This window comes from Petaurus breviceps, unplaced genomic scaffold, assembly GCF_028583685.1.
Source record: "Petaurus breviceps papuanus isolate PSGF00001 unplaced genomic scaffold, PetGlider_PUasm1.0 126, whole genome shotgun sequence".
Classification (NCBI taxonomy): domain Eukaryota; kingdom Metazoa; phylum Chordata; class Mammalia; order Diprotodontia; family Petauridae; genus Petaurus; species Petaurus breviceps.
In genome coordinates, this window is record NW_027185655.1 from 3,067,606 (window position 1) to 3,090,137 (window position 22,532).

The 22,532-nt window shown below is 41.7% G+C and overlaps 1 protein-coding gene across 1 annotated transcript; it reads left to right on the forward strand.

Moving 5' to 3' along the window:
* Nucleotides 1–1,499: 1,499 nt before the first annotated feature.
* Nucleotides 1,500–22,163, forward strand: DCK (deoxycytidine kinase). Its single transcript, XM_069091630.1, has 5 exons — nucleotides 1,500–1,706; nucleotides 12,991–13,106; nucleotides 18,740–18,933; nucleotides 19,541–19,688; nucleotides 22,017–22,163. Exons 1-5 carry the CDS (start codon nucleotides 1,616–1,618, stop codon nucleotides 22,134–22,136), a joined length of 669 nt encoding a protein of 222 aa, XP_068947731.1. The 5' UTR covers nucleotides 1,500–1,615; the 3' UTR covers nucleotides 22,137–22,163.
* Nucleotides 22,164–22,532: the final 369 nt, after the last annotated feature.

Genomic DNA, 22,532 nt, shown 5'->3' on the forward strand with positions numbered 1-22,532 from the left:
CCTCCCAGGCGGCTCCTCATTGGGTGATTTTGGGGGTTCCTTCTTTCAGGGAGGCTCTTCATCAGGCAGTTTCAGGGTTCCTTCTTTCAGGGAGGCTCTTCATCAGGCAGTTTCAGGGTTCCTTCTTTCTGGGAGGCTCTTCATCGGGCAGTTTCGGGGTTCCTTCCTCCTGGGCAGGGCGGCTCCTCATTAGACAGCTTTGGGGGTTCCTTCCTCCCAGGCGGCTCTTCATCGGGCAGTTTCGGGGTTCCTTCTTTCTGGGAGACTCTTCATCAGGCAGTTTCAGGGTTCTTTCTTTCTGGGAGGCTCTTCATTGGGCAGTTTTGGGGGTTCCTTCTTTCTGGGAGGCTCTTCATTGGGCAGTTTCAGGGTTCCTTCCTCCTGGGAGGCTATCCATTGGACAGCTTTGGGGGTTCCTTCCTCCCCGGTGGGTGGCTCCTCATTGGGCAGTTTGGGGGGTTCCTTCTTTCAGGGAGGCTCTTCATCAGGCAGTTTCAGGGTTCCTTCTTTCAGGGAGGCTCTTCATCAGGCAGTTTCAGGGTTCCTTCTTTCTGGGAGGCTCTTCATTGGGCAGTTTCAGGGTTCCTTTTTTTCTGGGAGGCTCTTCAGGCAGTTTCAGGGTTCCTTCTTTCTGGGAGGCTCTTCATTGGGCAGTTTCGGGGTTCCTTGCTCCCGGGCGGCTCCTCATTGGGCAGTTTCAGGGTTCCTTCTTTCTGGGAAGCTCTTCATCAGGCAGTTTCGGGGTTCCTTCCTCCCGGGAGGCGCTTCACCGGACGGTGTATTGGGTGCTTAGCCGTCCAGCAGCAGGCGGTGTAGACCACAGCAGCGGCTAGGATTTAGGATCAGGGTCAGTGACTCGCGGCAGGCCTGACCAGGACTCCAATCCTGCCTCAGGCGGTGTGACCCTGGGCTACTCATTTCACGGCTCAGCGCCTCAGTTTCCCCATTGGTCCAGTGGGGGAGGGGGTGCGAGGACCAGCTCTTAGGCTCCTGCTCCTTTTTACGTCGTCTTCCCCATTAGAGTACAAGCTCCTTGCGGGCAGGGGCTGTCCTCGGGCTCTCCCTCCCGTCCCTTATCTCCGGGAGCTCCCGCGGCTCCGCCCTCAGCACACGCTTAAACTCCCGGGGGCTCCCTGGGGCGGGGAGACGCCCCTCCCCCACCCCAGCCTCTCTCCGAGGGCGCAGGCGCGGCTACCAAGGAAAGCGCCCCTCCGCTCGCGTCCATCGATCTTTCGGAAATCGGCCGCTTCCAACTAGTCTTTCTCGGCGCTTCGAGCGGCTTCGTTCGCTCGGGAGGAGGAGGGGCCGCAGCGGAGGCGGTGGTGGGAGACCTCTTAGCCCCACCCCCAGCCTCTTCTGGCGCAAATCGAGGCTCGGACTGCGCACGCGCAGCTTAGGTCGGAGAAGGTCGGGAGAGGTCGAGGGATGCTTCCGCGGGGGGGGCGGGGCAAGAGAAGGCGGTACGCCTACGTCATCATCCCGCCCCGCCCTTCGCCCGCGCGCCAAAATCAAACGGGGCTGGCGGCGCGGCGCGAGCGCGGTGGTGTCTCCCTCGCCTTCTGTGTCTCCCGCGCTCGCGCCCTGTCACAGCCGCCGCTGCCACGGAGGAGACGAGATGGCCACCCCGCCCAAGAGGAGCTGCCCGTCGCCCGCCGCCGGCGCCGGGGGGACCCGCATCAAGAAGATCGCCGTCGAAGGCAACATCGGTGAGGAGCCCCCGGGCTCCCCCGGAACCGACGGGCGGGGAAACCGAGGCCCGGGCGGGGCAGGGCCGGAAGGAGGCTCGGGGCCCTTCAGGCCCGCGCCCCGACCTGACAAGCGGGGAGACTGAGGCCGGAGCAGGGAGAGGGCGACTCTGCTTCTTAGTCTTGGGGCCGGGGAGGGGGGGCCCTGAAACTCTCAGGCCTATTCCGTCATTTTTCAAGCGAGGAAACTGAGGCTGAAGGAGGCAGGGGTCCCGAGAGGCGATTTAGAGCGGTCCCGGGGTGGGGGAGGGGAGCGAGGGGGGAAGGTAAGGCAGGCCGGGCCAGCCCAGACCGCCCCGGGTCCCCCAGCCCCCGCCCCGCTCGGAAGGCTTTGACGGCTCGCACCGCGGTGAGCCTCAGTTTCCCCCTCTGTCAGGTGGAGATAATGACGCGATGTGTATTTCTCGGGGTTGGCATGAAAAAAAAATGTTTTCGAACCTTCAGCCAATGTGAGAGATCGCTACAAGCCTGGACTATTGGAATAGGGTTTAAAACATTTTTATTTTATCTTTATTATTATATTTTGTTTATTATTGTTGTTATTTTTATGCTAGCTTTCGTTTTTTACATCACCCCCGTTGCTGAACTTATCCCCTTCTCCTTCACTACCTATAAAGTAACAGAGAGAAAGAAAAAGAGGCTTCTGCAAAACCAGCCCCAAGCATGGAAGGCGGAAGGCGTCTAGCCCTCTTGCTGCCTCCATTCCAGCCTTAATAAGACTCCCAGTGCGGCTGTGATGCTTTGCTCGGACACGCGAGGCCTCCAGCAGTTTATCACCACCCCTGTCTCTTACTGGATCACCATCCACATCTCTGGGACTTAGGGGCCAGGGCCTCTGAGGTCTGGAAAATCCAGTACATTTTTTGGGCCCTCCCTACGGGAGAAGTCTGAATTTTTCCTTTTGTGGGGTGTTTTCAAGTACCCTATTGTAAAATTTGGGTTGATATTATTATATTATACATATATATGAATATATATATATATATTATGCATCTCTGGGCTTCTAAACTGCTTCTTTGTCATCTCTTGACCTTTGAGTGTTGAATGCAGCTTCTAGAGAACTCCCCCAAAATCACATTTTAATTTCTTATGCCAGCCTGTGATATATCAAAACCATGATGGGGAAAGTTTACTTTTTTAGCTTACTCCTGGCTTTCCCAACTCTTGCGAGTGAATAAGGGCACTTGGTTTGGATGTCCGAAAACTTAGATTCAACTCTTAGCTCTGCTACTATCTGTATATGACCTAATCTCTGGGGCATAATTTCCTCATCTCAAAAATGAGGAGGCTGGACAGCTAATCTCCAAGGCCCCTTCTAATTCTAGATGCTAGGACCCTAATCTATTTCTTTTCCCTTTTGATCTATTGTTTCTTACAAATCCATTAATGCCCAGTAAAGATTAAAAAAAATGAATTCAATAAAATTTTATTTCTCCCTGCTCTGGCATGAATTTTCATTCCTTCATTCAAGGAATAGCTTATTGATCTCCTAGTCGATCGTTTTTGTCCTTTCAAAGACAAAACTAGCCTAAGGTTTCACCTTTATGTGCTAGAAAAATGTCAGTTTGTTCTCTCAGAGGCCCAGCCCTGTTTATTTCATGGCTAGTATTTTCATTCAACAGATTTCTCTCCCCACCCCACCCCTTCTGTCCTGTGGCTAGAACTAGGATTAGATTGTAGGGATCATAGATTTATAGCAGGAAATAAAGGTCATTTAGTCAAACCTCTTAATTTTACAGTTTAGGAAACCTAGAGCAAGAGAGGTGACTGGAGTAGCAGAAGGGGGATTTGACCCCCAGGTCTTCTGACTCTAAAAACAGCAAACTTTTCACTATATTCTAAGCAACAGCTTTCCACCTTGAAAATCTTAGACTATTAAACAGGGCTAGACTTACAAAAATGAACTGTTTGTCAAAGATACAGTTAGACTCCACTGTGATGGGTGGTTTCATGGTGAAGAATTAAAGAATGTGTCAAAATCAGTGAATTCAGTGCAAAATTGTATAAAATGAGTGCAGTAAAAGGAGACGATGTTGTGTTTTAAGCTTTTAAAGATAGAAAAGTTGTAAGATTTATTATAGAAATCAGTTTAATTTTGTTGTTCAGTCATTTTTCTGTTGTGTCTGACTCTTTGTGACCTTATTTGGGGTTTTCTTGGCAGAGATACTGGAGTGATTTGCCATTTCCTTCTCCGGCTCATTTTACCAATGAAGAAACTGAAGCAAAACAGGGCTAAGTGACTTGCTCAGGGTCATACAGCTCCTTGGTGTCTGAGGCCAAATTTGAACTCAGGAAGAGGAATCTTCCTGACTCCAAGGCCATCTCCTTCATCACCTAGCTGTGTACTAATTTACTTTTTACTAGTTAATTCATACACCACTATGTTATATATTCATCAGAGGTTTGTGTTGCCTTCCTTTAGAATGATTCCTTCTCCTTCAGCTCAAATTCTCCTTTATCTTATTCTCAAAGTTCTCCCACAGTTCTCTTCCCTCAAATTCAACCTTTGCCCTTCTTCATCAGTCTGTGAACATCTCAAAATCACCTAATTTACTCAATTTCTCTCAGATTTCTCCTCAAATTTAGTCTGGCCCTATTTACAAATTCAAACCCCTCTAAGTCACCTTTACAATTCCATTCTGCCCTTTAGTCCAGTTCCCTCTTTTCCTATTCTTCTGTTCAATCAAATATATGGTAACATATTAAAAGTACTTTGCAATTATTAAATTATTAATTTGGCATGGGTTATTTACTCCTCCAACATAGTACAATCCCTTTATAATTTAGTATAGAGTCTTTTAAAGTTTCTTTGGAAAATTTGTTTTTATAGCTAGACTAGTCCTTGGAGAAGAAAAATCTATCATAAGCCAGTGATAATGGATTTGCTGAATATGGTTTATAAATAAATTTGAGAGGCTTCTTCTCTTATACTGACCTTTGAAAGGAATTTTCAGTTTTCATTTCTCTTCCCAGAGGGCTTTTTTTAGGCTTGGTAAAGTCCTGGAAAATGTATTAAGTTGTATGAGTCTCAGTTCAAGTTATTAATTACTCTGGAGTCATTGGAGAAAGCAGACAGAGCCTTTCATCCTTAATAATTTTGATTTTAGAACAAACTGTATTTTTTACTTATTCAGGTGAGTTATCGCTTGCATTAATACAGCGACTTCTGTGGTTTTGAGAGTTTCCAGAGGCATTTTTCAGTTGATTCTCCTTCACACTCAAGAGATCAAAGTTTTTCTCATCTTGTTACTTTTACAGATGAGGAAACTGAGGCCTTGTGAAGTTGTGAAATGCCTAGTTCCCACAGTAAATTGTCATTGACCTAGAAATCCTCCCACTGCAGGCTAGAAGGAACTCTAACCTCAAGTCCTACTGCCTTTCTTTGCAGACCTTGTTTTTTAAATTTCTCACTGTATATCTGTACTCACACAACCCCTCACCTCATGCTCCCCTTTAGTGGAACACTTGTGTTTTGTTTTTGGTGGGTTCACCTCCTGCCTCTGATCTTAGTATTCTGTTCAGAATGACTTTTGGCACAATGATCTCAGTATAAAACACTAATCATTAAGAACTTCTTAGTTCCCATGACTTTTTTCCCAATTTTTTTGCCCGAGTATCCTTGGCTGTGTTCCTTTTTGTCTCCATAAAGAATATTAATGTATTAGCTTGTTCCAAAAAAAGGTTGAAAAACTGGACATTTGCCCAAGCTGGAAAATAAGAGTAAGTATTGTTCTTCTGCTACAAATCTGTTGTGAGGGTAGTATTTCTTCCACTTTATAGGATGTGACTAGCATGAACATTCCTTTCTCTTTGGCAGCATCAAGAGAAGGCAGAATAGTTCAGTGTTTTGGGTTAGGGGAATGATTTTAGAATCCACTTAGTCACCTGACCTTTTTTTTTTAAGTATATTTTTTGGTGGTTTTTTGTCAACAACATCTGTTCTTTTCACTCCTCTGATTAGCATTATGGTTGTTTACTTTTTCAGTGTTTCCTTTTCTGCGCTTTCCTTCTTTTAAGTACCATCCGTTTGTTTTCCACACACAGGCATCCAGTGATCACTTTTGGTCTTCCCCGCATCAATTACACTTGCCATAGGTCATTCAGATGAGGAAACAGAAGCCAGAGGAATTATGTGACTTGCCCAAAATAATACAGATAATATGGACCAGGGCTAGGATCTGAACCTCAGGTCTTTGAACTCTTAAGTCCAGCTCTCTTTTCACTCTACAAGAAGCCTAGAAAATAACAGAAGTCTGACTTCTCCTTCCAAACTGTGTCTTGCTCCACTTTTTGGGCAATCATCTAAGTTCCTTGTTCCTTATTCAACTCTTCCTACAAAGACTTGGCACAAGATCAGTGTCCAAGAGCAAGGTTCTAGCCTACAGAGTGAGGATCTCTCAGTTGGAATGATTCACTGTGAACTGTACATGGATGTCACTTCCTAAGGCCTCAACTGAGGCAATCACTGAGAAAGTGATGATAATAACTAGCTAGCATTTATTTAGCCCTTTCTTATATTTGCAAGGTGCTTTACAGATATCTCATCCTCATAGCAGCCATGGGAGGTAGATGCTATTATTATCCCCATTTTACAGATGAGGAAACAGATGAAATAATTTGCCCGGGGTCACAACATAAGTTCTGGGGCTGAATTTGAACTCAGATCTTCCCAATTTCAGATTCGTTGCTAGGCTTTCTATAAAGATATATAATATGATTTAGAATATTTAGATGTTTAGAATATGTTTATTTAGATCATTTTGACATTTAGAAGATTTATGTTAAATTGCTTACTGTCTTAGGGAAGGGGAGGGAGAAAATTTGGAACTCAATTTAAAAAAAATGAATGCTGAAATCTATCTTTACATTAATTGGAAAAAATAAAATACAATTTAAAAAAAGTCTTTAAAAAGAATATTTATGTTAAATGTGTTTAACTTAAGGTAAAGCTGGTTTAGTTGTTATTAGTAGCATTGTTATTGGTAGGTAAAGTTCTCGTTTTAGATAATATCTTGCTCTGCAGTTTGCCAAGTACTTTCACATTCTTTATCTTGTTATATCCTCATAAAAGTTTGGTGATATAGGTAAAGCAAGAATTACTTTTACTTTTTTACAGATGAGGAAACCAAGATTCATAGAAATGATTAAGGGGCAGCTAGGTGGCACAGTGAGTAGAGCACCGGCCCTGGAGTCAGGAGAACCTGAGTTCAAATCCGGCCTCAGTAAGTTAATACTTACTAGCCGTGTGACCTTGGGAAGTCACTTAACCCCGATTGCCCTGCCTTCCCTCCTCCAAAAAAAAAAAATGATTTGCCTAAATTCACACAATAAGTATATTCAGGAACTAAAACCCTAATTTCAAGGAGGTAAACCCTTGGATAGACCAAGTATACACAAAGAAGGCATCTTTTGCTCTGACATAATTTGAAGGGCATTACCTCGAAGAGGGGAGGTTACCAAATGCTGCTGCCTTCCTCTGTCCCCCAAATGTCACTGGGGGCTGACTAGGTAGGTCCTCTACGAATTTGTCATGTAATCTCAATGTGACTCTTTTTGCTTCAGGACGATCCTTTGATTCTTTCTTGGTTGACTTTTCCCACAGCAGTTCCAAACCTTCCCTTCTCTTGGCAAGCCTCCTTTACCATTCTCTCTCACCCCTAAATTTCTCATTACTTTGCCTCCTGCTTTACTGAGAAAATGAGTCCAGCCTTCTCCTTTGTAGTACCCACTCTTACTGCTTTTCTCGAGGTCCTGAGGAAGAAGTGGCCCTTCTCTTTATGAAGCCCAACGGCCCCCTCTCCTTGTGCCCTTGGTCCTGTGCCTCTTTCTCCTCCTAGAAATTGCCCCTTTGACCCTAAAGGTCTCTCATCTTTAAGCTCTATCTCCTGGCTGCCGAAAAACATTCACATATCTCATCCATTCTTAGTCTTTAACTGGACTCTGTCAATTTAGAGACGGAGAAAAGGCTATTGGATTTGGGAATTAAGAGATTGCTGGCAGGGATGAAAAGGCTGGTTTAAGTTGAATAGTGTGGCAGAAAGAGATGCTGGGGTTCAGAAAGTGGGTTGGAGGTGAGGAGCTGCTGGCAATGAACACAGACTTCACTCTCCTCAACCCTTTTTGATCTGTATTTAGCAGCAAGAAATCATTGACTATGTCAGAGAAAGCAAAGAGGTGAGAAAGTGGAGGCAATAAGTGCAGAATCCTAAAAAGATGGTGCTTTGTGTTAGGAATATTATACAATATCCCATGGCGACCTAGCCCACACTTGTCCAGTTCTGGGCGCCAGACTCATTGTCCACACTGTTTGTCTACTGCTGGGCCGGGCTTTGAATGGTTTATCTAATACTAGATCATAACCTGGACAGTGAAAGTTCTTTATTCACTGGGTTTCTCTGCCAGGGAGGGTTTGTCTTCCCTCTTGAATGATTTTAGATCTCCTGGAGGCTCTGATATAGAGCATCTAGAGGACCTTGCCATCTGCCTGTGACAGTGTGTTTTGGCAAGTACACACTGCTCTGTTTTATGCCTTACTTGGTATTAGTAATCAGAATCTCCAAACGGCTTTCTATATTGATTAAGGATTCTTCTGAAGGCCCAAAGTAAATATGCTTGGAAGACACGATGTCTTATTGGAGGAGAGTCTTAAAGTACATTTTTGCTCAACCAGACCCAATTGTTTTTTATGGTCATCAGCCAATAAGCAATTGGAATCTTAGTCGCTGCTTGTTTCAGGGCACTGTAGGATTAATGTCATTTGCAAACACCTGCCTGGTCCCTTCTCAGCCCTTCATGAAGGATTATATAATCAGAGATCTAGAGGTAGAATGGACCCCAACGACCATCTTGTCCAGAGACATCAAACTCAAATAGAGATGGGAGCAAAGCCATAAATAAAGAGCCCTGTGGGTTGTATGTTGACTTAGAAGACCTCAATTTGCCATTGTCCATGTTTTATTGAGGTTTATTTATTTCATCAAGTATTTCTCAACTACATTTTAACCTGGTTCAAGAGGCACTTGGGAGCACTGCAGGCCCTGGTACATGTTTGGCTCCCCTGTTCTAGTCCATCCCCTTTATTTTTACAGATGAGGGAATGAGCCCTGGCAGGTGAGTTGACTTGTGATCGGGGTTACAAAGGGAGTGAGTAGTAGATTCATGATTAGAACTCATTTCTTCTCTGAATCCAGAGCTCTTTCCAGTTTTCCATGCTGCCTCTGAGTACTTTATGGGTACTCAGTGGCATTTTAAGTGAACATGTAGATTATTCACATAAGAATTTGTTTTAGAGATGGGAAAGTAAATACCTGGACTCATAGACATCAGTATTTCCTTGATTAACTTTTTTTGGTTATAGAATCTGTGGTTGTTTCCTCCTAAAACATTTAGCGTCTTCCACTCTTTGAGATATTTTGAGACTTCAAGTTTTCTTAAAAATTATTTTGTCTCTAACATTCACCTCCTCTCTATCTGTGGATCTCGTCTAGTTTCTATTCCTATCCTTGCTGTTTTCATACCATTTTTAAAATGACTTCCTCATGTAGAGCATATCAGGGACTGTGTCTACGTTTAGTCTAAATATGGTGGCACCACTGTCGTTGATGGAGTCAATCAGTCACTATTAAGCATTTATTGAGCCCTGTCCATCAGTCATCAAACATTATGTGCCTTCGATGTGGCAGACTCTGTGCTTAGCTCTGGGGATTCAAAGAAAGGCAAAGGACAGTTCCCAGCTCTCAGGGGGCTCACATCTCCTGGGAAAGACCTCAGGGAAACAGCTGGGGCCAAACAGGATTTGTCCAGGATAAATTGAGATAATCTCAGAGGGAAGTCAATAGTGTTAAGGGGGATTAGGAAAGGCTTGTTGTAGAAGATGGGATTTTAGCTAGGATTTAAAGGAAGCCAGGAAGCAGAGGTCAGCAGGGAGAGAGCATTCTAGGCTTGGTGGCTGATGCCAGAATGCTGAGATGGGGTTTCTTTTTTTGTTTGTTTGTTTTTGCTTTTTGGAGGGGGGAAGGCAGGGCAATTGAGGTTAAGTGACTTGCCCAAGGTCACAGGGCTAGTAAGTGTTAAGTATCTGAGGCCAGATTTAAATTCAGGTCCTCCTGACTCCAGGGCCCAGTGCCACCTAGCTGCCCCTAGATGGGGTTTCTTGTTTGAGGAATAGCAAGAATGCTGGTGTCACTATGGAAGCATCCATAGGTGGAGGTGGGGGGAAGGGAGAATAAATCAGGTGTGAGAAGACTAGAAAGGAAGGAGGGAGGCATTTTGTGCAAGGCCTTGGAATGAATGCTAGTCAGGGTTTTACATTTGATCCAGGAGGTGTTAGGGAGCACTGGGGTTTATTCAATGGACAGGGATGTGGCATAGTTAGATCTGTACTTTGGGAAGAGGATGGACTTCAGTGGAGAGAGGCTTGAGGCAAGGAGACAAGGCATCAGCCTACTGCAGGGTCCAGCCGAGGTAATGAGGGCCTGAGGAGGGAGAACATGCAGGAGGTGTTAGGCCAATAGGTCTTGGCAGTAGATTGGCCGGGGGGCCCTGGTGAGGGGACACTGAGGTGGTGAGCCTGGGCGCCTGACTGGGAGGATGGTGGGGGGAAGGATAACAAGCCCTTTTGGACGTGTTGAAGTAAGGCTGAAGGTCAGCAGAGAGGTGAGGGCTGGAGGAGTAGGTCCGAGAGTCTTCAGCATGGGAATGGTAATTGAATCCATGGGAGAGATGAGATCAATAAATGAGATGGCATAGAAGGGGCAGAGAAGGCCCAGGACAGAGCCTTGAGGACCCACCTTCAGTGAGTTCAGTGTGGCCTTCGAATCAGCAAAGGAGTAGTCAGATGCGGAGCCGAGATAAAGAAGAATCACAGACACCGAAGAGAGGAGCCTGAGGGGAGGGCAGTCTGCAGGCTGCGGAGAGGTCAGGAAGGAGGAGGAGAGTGTTAGAGAAAAATTACACAGATCTTGTGCATTTCTGCATTTCTTCCAGTTCTTGGGATGATTTTGCCTAATAGTCATTTTACTAAGCTTTCCCTTCCGACATTTTCCTCCTGTTTTACTGGTTAGTATTCTCTACTTAAAGATTTGTCAAGCTTATATACATGTGATAGTAATGGAACATAAAGATTCCCCTGTATTGGCTTGGTTTTCAAATTGATTGTGTTAAAACCAAGCCAATACAGGGGAATCTTTATGTTCCATTACTATCACAATACACCAAACTGTGCTTGCCCTTGGCTGTTCAGCCTCTCTGCTTAGAGTAGTAGTTTTTAAGCTTGTTTAGTCTCTTTATGTCAATGATTTTACATTGTTTCAATTTCCCCAGGCAACTCATTAAAACTTGTGGAATAGTTGCATGCCTGAATTGGGAGAGGGATGTTTTTTCACCTAGAGTTTCCTACATGGAAGAAATTTTCTTAGGAAATAATACTAGTCTTTGTCATTGTTTCTTCTTTTGTCTATTTCCTTTTTTTTTTAGAGTCAACACAATTGTCTAAATAGATTAGATGAGAGCAGTTTCAGTTGTACTGCTCATGGATTGTTTTAGTTTGCCATTGATCTTGGTCTTTGCTTTTAAAAGACAAGAATCTTCCAGTATACAGTCTGAAGTCTACAGTATATAGTCACTGATTCAGAAGTGACTGCCACATCACAAATGGGTTATTTCAATTTTATTTTAAAAAACTATATTTTATTTTTTTCAATCAGCAAAAATTTACCTTCTCTCCCTCCTACTCAACCCCCATCCCCAAATTAGGAATGAAAGGAAAAGAAAACCCCTTTTACAAATATGTTTAGTTAAGCAAAACATATTTCCCCTATTGCCTACAAAAATGCCCATATTTTTCCGCTTGATCATTCCATCTTTATTAACTGTCATATCTCTTCTGCCCTTTGTGGCAAAAGTTCTTTAGAAGGCTGTCTACAATAAATGCTTCTAGAGTATTTAAATTTGTATTCCTTTTTTTGCCACTTGATGCTTGGTGACCTTAGACAAGTAACTTGATTTTCTGAGTCTAGTTTCCCAATCTGTAAAATGATGGCCTACATCTCTTCTAAGGCATGAACCTCTGATTCTAAGATATGTGTGTGTGTGTGTGTGTGTGTGTAACTGGATATGAGATATTGTTTGGACATGCTGGCAGGAGTATGTTGGTTTTGAAAAATTACTTCCCCTCCCCCTTTTTTTTTCCCCTCAAAGGGTTGAGGGCAGGGTTTTGGGAGAATGAAATTCAGGTGTGAAAGAATTAACTTAGGTCTCTTTTAGCCAATGGCAGTTTTTGATTTTGCACGAAAAAGCATTCTGGGCTTTCTTAGCAAGAAAGCTGAGACCCCACTATTTGGGGATGTTATGCTTTTATAGAGGTTTCAGAATGATGATATGGTTTTAGATTACTTAATTTATATTACAATAATTTATTTACAACAATTTAGTTAATTATAATAGTAAATTATAATAATTTAAAGATTAGAATAAGACAGGAATGGATTTTATAACAGGATAAGGGAGACAAAGCAATTCTTTTGGTAGGGATTCAAGGTAAGGGGGGAAGGACCTTAGGACACCTTCAGGTTAGGGAATAAACTAGGGGCTTCAGAAAGTACTGGAAAAGCAATTCAACCCTTAGGACACCTTTGTAGCCACATCAGTTGTCTTTGATCACTTTTCTGGCTGGTCACATACTGGTCTTAGCTCCTAAGGTCCTGCTTCCTCCATCTGCCTCAAGAACTCTTTTTCTACTTCATCAAAGGGAAGTCCTTTGATATATTTGCAAATCTGTGATTTAAAAAGACATCAATAAAATATTTTTAAAAATATGTAAATGGTTTTGGAGTTAACAAAATCTTCCTTTTTAGAAATTATTATAGTACTTGTTTGCAGAAGTGAACTTGGCCAGTTGGCCAAATAGCCACATGTGAATCACAGTTAAAAATATAAATAAGGGGCACAAACTTACATTAAGACTTAGAAGGTAAGTATATGACTAACACTCTTTCTGTCACAGATACCTACATCTGTACTTTTCCCATTCTTTTACATTTAAAATCAAAACTAGAAATCCACAAATAACTGCAAATCATCTTATTACAGATTTATCTTACACTTTTAAAAATTGAAAACTCCAAAGAAAATTCTGGAAATTGGTTTGTAAAAATGTGTGCTACAATATATCTTATTTTAAAAACAAGTTTATAAAGGTTAATGAATACTCTTAGCACTTCTTTCTAATTGTTGTATTCTTTTACAGCTGCAGGGAAGTCAACATTTGTAAATATACTTAAGCAAGTCTCTGATGATTGGGAAGTGGTTCCTGAACCTGTTGCGAGGTGGTGCAATGTTCAGAGCACTCCAGATGAATTTGAGGTATGAAAACGATGAAAACAATACATTGATTCACTGCTTCTCTGGTTTGTGTTCAGATGAAAATAGAGCCTTAGAGTTCAAAGCTATAGCAGTGTTTTGTCGTTCTTTGTTTCTGATATTTTTCTGCAGTAAAATAGAACTTAACTTCAAGTAAAGTCAGTCAGCTAGCATTTATTAAGCGTCTTTCTGCTAGGCATCATGCTGAGTTCTGAGAGACTTTGGGTTTTGTTTTGTTTTATTAGTTATTTTTTGGGGGGGGGTGTTTGTTACTAAACAACAGTCAAACCTCTTACCTAATTTTTCAACCCTGTTTTAATGATAACTAATATGCTATTTTGTATCATTGTCAGAAGGTCTTTCCCCTTGAACTCAAGTTAAAATTCCATCTTTCCATGTGAATCACTTTTCCCATACGGTGTTACAGAGGGGAAAGTGAGGGGAAAACCATGAAATTTTGTTTTTCCCAAAATAGTCTTTTGATGATTTCTTCTTTATAAATTTCTCCTTTGGCATAAATGCTGTATTTCTGGAAGATGAAAGAAACTTTAATAATTTTTATGTAATTAAAAGCAGGCAAGGCAAACTACAGTTAAAAATAGAAATATGTGGCAGAACTTATTGTTCAGATCTTAATGGGATAAAACATCGAAAGAAAGTTATTTTTAAAGCTTAGTGCCAATATGAGGGAAGGGCAGGAATAACTATTTAAAATGCAGACAGAAAATTAAATGAGTACACTCTAAACTTTGGGCATCCAAAGGAGAGAAGCAAAGATGGTGAGGGTCATGATGTCATAGGAAGATTGATTGAAGGAATTAGAGCTCTTTATCCTGGAGAAGAGAATGGGCTGCCGTGTGGAAGAGGGATTACTTTTGTTCTCTTGATTCCAAATGGCAGAGCCAGGAGTGTAGGGGAGGCAATTTTAGGCTTGTAGTCAGGAAAAATTTCCTGTCAGTGAAAACTATCCAAAAACGAAACAGAAAAGAGCTGGGTTTAGGGGGAAATGACTCCAACAGCAGCTGGTGCTTACTCTTTGTCCTTCCATCTCAAAGAGGACCAGGATGTCGGAAAGGTGATGCCATGGCATGTAAGTGAATTGGATTGAGGTGAGGCAGGGCTGTGCAGTCACCAGCCTCACTTTCTCCTCTGGAGCCGACAGTAGCAGTTGGTTGTGTGGGAGAGGGGATATAGAGATTGGGAATCCAGTAATGCGGCATAGGTGGTTATGTGCCTGTAGAGATTTGGGAGTCATAAGCTGTTCTTCATTTATCTGTGTGTCTTATATTTCTAGCAGAATGACAGCTCCTTGAGAACAGGGATGATCTTTTTCATTCTTGTTTGATTGGCACTTAGCATAATGCCTTGCTTAATAAATGCTTGTTGAATGATTGGAAACAGAGGTAGCATTGCTTTTTATTAAGAAGGGCCTTAGTTTATAGCTGCTGACTTGAAGCTTTTCCCTTTCTTTTGGGGGGTATCTTAATTTTCTTTGTTCTTTTGCCTGCCCCCTGGTGGCAGGAGTATTGTGAGGTGCTCAGTATAGTTCCCACTAATTTTGATGCAGAATGGGGAGGTCAGTCTGGGCAGGACCAGTAGCTAAACCTTACAGCATTGTCCATGTTTATGTGAAAAGTTTATTTTCCTCTCATATTTTATGACTTATGTTGCTGTTCTGGGCCAGAGCACAAAGTCAGTGACGACCTTTTGTGTAGCCTGTTCTTGATATATATACACTTGATATAATACAAATTGCTGGCTGTTTTGCCTTTGTTTCTACTGCACTGAATGTCTTGGTTGGAAGAAAATTGATCTTGAGTTTCTTTTTCCAACTCCCTTAGACACCTGCCTTCACTCCTGAAGCTGCAGCAGTTTGAAGAGGGAGGCTGCTAATAAGCCCACTATGTTATGCAAATGAACTCTGGGAGCTTAGCTAAGTACTGGTTGACAGTACCTCCTCCTCAAGTGGCCTTTGAAGCCACTTGTTAACCTTTTCTTAGTGACTGACAGGCAGATATGTAGTCTCTTTACAAGGTTTCATTTGGAGCTCCAAGATCCTTAGCAAAGGGGGAAATTCCCAAAGATCATGTATTGTCCACATTTTAAAACGGTACAGTTCAATTTCTGTGCTATCAATCAGCTCTCAGTTATTTTTAGAGGGCAAGTAGCATATAGAAAGCCTAAAAAGCTGCATATTTGATGATTTTGTAACAAACCTATCCAGGGTCGCAGTATATGAAGCTTTCCATACGGAGGTGAATGAATTCCACCTAAGTACCCTTCCTGTACTTCTGGTAGTGAATGAATAGTGAAGAGGAGGCAGTAGTGTTTAAGAAAACAGTCCAAGGGGCGGTTCGGTGGTGCAGTGAGTAAAGCACCGCCCCAGAAACAGGAGGACCCGAGTTTGGTTCTGGCCTCAGACACTTAACACCCACACCCACACCCACACACACACACACACAAACTAGCCGTGTAACCTTGGGCAAGTTACTTAACCCCAATTGCCCTCCAAAAAGGCAAAAAAAACCCAAAAAACAAAACAAAAAAAACCCAGTCCATTTATTGATTTAATTCAAATTTCTACTTATGCAGTATTACTAACTTAGAGTGATGACTGAAATAAATTCAAAACTCTGAATTCAGATTGGATACTTCTGTTACTGACTTCCTTCTTAGAAGCTCTGTTTGGCTAAACTTTTGCTTTCTCTTATACACAAAAAAAGCCCCTTATCCTTCCACTTCTGAAGTTGTGCCTTAAAATCTTCAGGATTTCTCATTCTGACTATTCTAGGCTGCTCTTCAAAATAAAGGTGTTAATTTTCTCCTCTCTATCACTTGGCACTTTCTTTCCCTCACAGACTATTTATTCTTAGTCTTCGTCTGGAGCACCAAGCCCTTGTGTGTTATCTCTGCTATGGTCTCAGACATTGCTTTGTGCAAATGGAGCCATATAAGGTTTCATGGATCTCCTTTCCAACTGACTCGGGATCTTTTTTGCTTTGTAAATGAGTCCTCATTTTATAACCTGGAAACCTAAAGTTATCATGTCCTTTTCCTTATGAATACCTTCAAAGTACGATTTGAAAAAATCCTAAGCCAGTTTTATAAAAGGTTATAGACTTTTTTTCACATGTCAGTTTTCTGTTTTCCACAAGTAGATTTCCTCATATTGAAGTTTCTGAAGAAAGTCATACTTTTTTGTTTGAATATTGTCACACATTCTTTTCTTGATGGAATACCACAATCTCTGAAAAAACAATTGTGATTCATCCAAAGGGCAGTGGAGAGACACATGTCATCACCTGTGTGGTGGGTGTAGAGCTGCCCTACCAGCAACTGGGCAAAAAGTATCACAGAAGAAATAAGAGCTCTGTGACCTGATAAAGAGGGGGACAAGCATCCCGAGAACTAAGTGCGTACTGCATTGGTATGGCCTTAATGTAAAGACCGAGGAAGGCCCCAGTGGAGGATCTCCAGGAGCATGTGGACTAGAGAGGATAAGAACAGTACCTGTATTTATGACATTGCACTTACAGAAAATTGAATTTAATGAGCATTTAAAAAGTTCCTCATACTGAAAGAACAGAAAAAGGAGATTGTATGTGGAACTGCAAATCTCTTTTATGTGCAACTTGTTTTTTGTTTATGGTATTTAATAAATTCAGGGTATACTTTTCAGAGCTGTTATTGTGGACTAGTTCAACCCCTTCATTTTATACCCAAGAAAACTTAGGTCCAGGGAGGGGAATTAAGTAGTCTCCAGGTCACATGAGGCTCAGACTGGGGCTTTTGGTTCCAACTCCAGCATCTTCAGACCCAGAGTGAGCAGAGGTTTGGAGAAAGGGCTTGGCAATAAAAGTAATTTTGATTTGTGTAATGTTGACAGATAACAGAGAAAGCTGAACTGCTCAACTTTTTTTGGCTTTGAGAAAGTTTTGATAAAGATCAGTGAGCTTAATGTTGAACACTCTCCTAGTAGTATTTTGTTCATATTCCTTTAGGATCTCATGGATTTCAATTATATTCCTTCTCAATCTCCCTCTTTCCCAATAGAAAGACTTTATTCTTTTTGGCCTGTACTCATTTGCCAATTTCCCCAACTTCTTGGCCATTTCAGTTGTCCTTCTCCTGACCTTTTCTAGCTATAGCTTTAGCATTATATGCTGTCAAGGTATGTTTGTTTAATTTTTTTTATCAAAACTGTCTAATACTTTCAATGAGGGGGAATGACCTTTTTATTTTGGTCCATAGTAATTTTGTTTTTAAAATCTATTGAAGTTTCTACATTTTTTCCTGTCCAAATATCTACTCTTCCCTCCACGGGGGCAGCTTGGTGGTGCAGTGCACAGTGTGCTGGGTCTGGAGTCAGGAAGATCTGAGTTCAAATATGGCCTCAGATTCTTCCTAGCTGTGTGACCTTGGACAAGTCATTTAACTGCTGTCTGCCTCAGTTTCCCCATCTATAAGATGGGGCTAATAATAGCACCTATCTTCTGAAGGAGTTGTGAGGATCAAATGAGATTAAATTTGTAAAGCGCTTAGCACAATATGTGGCACATAGAAATGCTTGATAAATGCTTATTTTCTTCCTTCCTTCCTTCCTGGGACACCTGATGCAGGTTTCAGCATAAATGCTGGATAAAGTCTAAAGAACTACAAAAGGTGTAGTAATGCCTTACAGCTGTTGTGGTAACTAACATGAAGTGCCAGGTGGCCTGAGGCAGTGAAATGCTGTTCTCTTCCTCCTGAAATCAGGAGGCTCAGTCACTGCATTCAGCTTCCCTGGACAGATCACAGGGATTATGGGTGGTGGTGGTAATGTAGTTGTTCCTGTGTTCTGTGCCTTATATAACGTCCCTGAATATCTGACCTGTGAAATGTATGCCTTCATCACCTTCTAAATTAAATGGTAATGCAAAACTGGGAATGAATTCCTTAAGGAATTTCCAAGTGACAGTGAAAAAGTGTACATGAACAAGGGGTAGGTTTCCCCTTCCCTAGAATAAATGCCAATAAAAATATATTCATAGGAGCATCTCGTAGGCAAGTGACATTGATCTGCAAGTTTACCCAGAGTCCCCCTTCATGGGGGATGGGCAAGAAGGGGTGGTCTTTGGCCCCTGTCAGACATTGTGAGCCCAACCGCTTGGCCAGGATGTGCAGTTGATTTGTGCCTGGTTTGTTTAATTATCTTTTACCTCTTAGAATACTGTATCCTTCAAAGCCTACTATGTCCATCTGCTCCTAACATTACTTTATGTATTTTGTATTTGCTGGGCAGTGTACTTGTTATTTTTCCCCAATAAAATGTAAGTTCTTTGAGGGCAGGGTCTGTTGTCTTTGTATCTCCAGTGCTTAACTGAGTGTCTATTACAGAGCAGGTGCTTATTCAGTTTTTATCGAAAGAATGAATAATTAAACATTTTTGTTGATGGGGGGGTGGGGAATGAATTTTTATTTACCTTGTGTACTCTAGTCTCAGGAATTGGTATCATTAGCTTAGGGAACTGTAATGGACAAGATTACCGAGTGAGAATTTAACTACTTTAGTGTTGATAAAAAATCATTTGTTTTTGCTTTTTGAGAAACTTTTAATTTTAAAAACCAACTCAATTTAGTTTCTTGCTTTAAAATAGGAACTGACGACTTCTCAGAAAAGTGGGGGCAATGTGCTTCAGATGATGTATGAGAAGCCAGAACGGTGGTCGTTCACTTTCCAAACCTATGCCTGCCTGAGCAGGATCCGAGCTCAGCTCTCCACCCTCAGTGGGAAGATTAAAGAGGCCGAGAAGCCTGTGGTGTTCTTTGAGCGCTCTGTGTACAGTGACAGGTACATTGCTCGCTTCATTAGCCTTGGATAGAAGCCAGTTTGTTTGTGCAACTTCTTTGAGATACAAGCCATGGAAGTGGTTGGGGTAAATTGGGCCTGCAGAGGTAATGAATGGTGAGAGGGTGCCTGTGCAGCTTGGTGCTAATAAGGATCCCCGGAGGGTACCCTCCCCCCCCCCCCCCAGGCGGGACCCCTATTCTTGTGCAGGATGTTTTTTGGAGTGAGTTCTGCTTCACCCTCCCCCAATCTCAGAATTCTGACCTGCTTTTGTTTATTTTGAACCAAGATTATCATATGGTGTCCCTTGCGTACATCAGAACCCTCTCCTCTAAGGATTGTAGAACTCACAGATTCTCTGGCTATCCAGGTCTTTCTTACACAGATTTCCTAAGTTTGTAGTAAGTCTGCGTCTCCTGTTCTTGATCACTTGAATGGTCCCAGGCACTCCCTGCATTTGAGGTTTGAACCAGGCATATTAGAACATCCCTGGGCTGGCTGCCTGGCCATTTCTTCTAGCTTTTTTTTTCTTAATCATAGCCTAAAAAGTGATTGGCACTGACTTTTATCACAGAGAAATATGTTGATATGTATCTGTATTGTCTTTCAGGTATATTTTTGCATCTAATTTATATGAATCTGATTGCATGAATGAAACAGAGTGGACAATTTATCAAGACTGGCATGACTGGATGAATAACCAGTTTGGTCAGAGCCTTGAACTAGACGGAATAATTTATCTACGAGCCATTCCGGAGGTAAGATGTAGGAAAGCCAGTGTGTTTTGTTGGGGCAGGTAGGTGGTGCAGTGGATAGAGGGCCAGGCCTGTAGTCAAGAAGACTCTTCTTCTTGAGTTCAAATATGGCCTCAGATGCTTCCTAGCTGTATGACCCTGTGCAAGTCACTTAACCTTGTCTTGGTTTCCTCATTTGTAAAGTGAACTGGAGAAGGAAATGGCAAGCCACTCCAGTATCTCTGCCAAAAAAAACCCAAATGGGGTCAGAGAGTCAGACTAAACAGACACTAAACAGCATCAGTATTTTGTCATTTGTTATTCCATGTAGTGGCTCAGAGTGAAAATTATCTGTCCTAATTTTCCAATCTTTACAGAAGACAGATGAAATTCTTTGAGGTATACAGTGTCATTTTCTTTGACAAAACTAAAATCCCCCGTCTGACAGTCTTCTGCCCAGGTTGTTGAACCTTCCCTTTTCTGCACTCTTTCTTCCTCTCAGATTCCTACCTCTCTCCTCTTCCCTTATTCCATTCCTGTCTCCCAACTTTGCCTAACGTTTTCAGGCTTCCAGGCCCATCGGGCTGATGCTGAGGAGTTTGTCCTAGGGAAATCCCATGGCCCTTTCTTCAGCCCTGGAGCCAGCCCCTAAATGGCTCCTAGACCTCAGAAATGATAAAGACAAAGGGACCTTGCCAAAAGAGCTTGGGTGGGGAGCACAGGCTTCTAGTAAATGGGATTGTTTGGGTTATGAGAGAGAGTAAAAAGTGTCTGCTAAGAAAGGAGGGAAGCCAAGAAAGGACTTCATAATCATGGAAGGAGCCTCTTTTAAAATGTGACTTTGGTAACACAGCTGTTACCCTTTCCCCTCTCCCCTCCCCCATTCTTGTTATATGTGTGACTATAAATAGGACCCTAGAAGAGCTCTAACCTCAGTAATTGGCTGCTTTCTATTTAAGGAAAAAGATTATGGTTTTCTTGTCTTTCTTCCTACCCCTACCAACTCCCTATCCCTAAAACAAGGTTTTTGATAAGCAGAAATATTACACCATAAAGGGAACTCCCTGGCTCTTTCAATACTAAATGAATATAATAATTTTGCTAAAGAAAATAGGACCTCCATTTCTAGTAGATTTAGAGCTAGAAGAGAGACTTTACAGACCCTCTAGTCCAACTCTCTTATTTTACAAATGAAGGAACTGAAACTAAGAGAAGTTAAAAGTCACTTGTGTATGTGATACTTAAGTTCTTGAGCTCTGGTCCTCTGGCTCCAAAGCTGGCTGCTTCTGTGAATTTTTCTTTTTAGAAATAGCATCATTGGTATCTTTTATCTTTATAGCATGGTCATTTCCCTTCTTTCTCCTTTTCTCAGCCTTGTGAAAATGAAAACAAGCAAAAACTTTCAGTAGACCATATCTAATAGTGTATAATATTCTGTCCCATGAATCCTTTTCCTCTCTGCCATGAGGGAGGGAGGTATGTTTCTCATCTGTTCTTTGATGCCTTTATGGGCTTTTCAATTACTTAGTCTTCCATGACTTTAAAGGCACCTTTTGTTGTATACTACTACAAGTGCTAATGTTTTAACTTATGCCCTTTAGGTTTTATCGAAATCTGATGCACACTTCACTGTATTAAATTTAGATAACATAGAAGTGGACTTTGCTTGGACATATGAGTATACCATTTAGTATTAAACAGTTTTAAATTTGATGTAATTTGTAGGGCTATTTTGGTAATAACTTGATGTAACACATTCTGGGTCCCAAACGGTTATAGACTTAGCTCAGGTTTTGACCCTTAAAATCCATGCTTGATTTTGAGCCATTATATGTCTGAGGAAAATTATAAGAGAAATAGGATAATATACTACAACTGAATCTGTTCTTTAGTGGTCACTTTATTGTTATGAATAAAGAAAAACTGTTTATGCTGTAGCTCATTTGACTGTGATCTTTTCAGTGTTGCAGCATTTTTAACGTAAAAACCACAAATGATTTGAAATCAAGTAAGTTATCCAAGCCCCATGATAAATGGTAGAATTGCAGTTGCATTATTACTATTTTTTTCTTTTATGAAATTCAATGGAAAAGCCCAACTTTGGTGTTTACTAGATTGCAAAAAACAATAACAAACAGCTCCCCCCCGCCAACAGCTAAGAACTAAAAACTGTAAAGATAAAAATCATTCCTTTTGATTGATTAATAAGCTTTCCAAAAATAAACATCCATGAATTTTGCTTAAAATGAAACTAAAAACACCAGAAAGATATTTGCTTTATCTTTACATTTTAAAATTAGCCGGTAGTGATAAGTAACACATTTTTTTCCTTATTTTTTTTTGTTCCTTTAGAAATGTTTAAATCGAATATATTTGAGGGGAAGAGAAGAAGAACAAGAAATTCCTCTTGAATACTTAGAAAAACTCCACTACAAACATGAAATCTGGCTCCAGAATAGAACACTAAAGTAAGTCTTTGAAAAATTGTGTTCCACATATATCATCACATGGTTTGTTTTCTAGATTTTAATGTGAAACCTGGCGGGTGACAGTGGCAACATGTAGAATCAGGACTTCTTTTGGCACTGGTGAGTGACTGAGAGTAGCTGGCATGATGCTTTAGCAGATAGCGATTTCCTCATCATTCCCATTCACAAGAAAAACAAATATAAGTATCTCCATGAACAAATAAGGGAACGACATTAGTGTGAATTACCTAAGGTACCTGTTTTTTAGGAGAATCTTAGGGTAACAAATAACAGATTTGTTCTTTTCTAGCAACAAGATTTCAGACACTGTATCATACCGTGTTTCCCTGATAATAAGACCTATCCCGAAAATAAGCCCTCCCCTTACTGTGTAAGATTC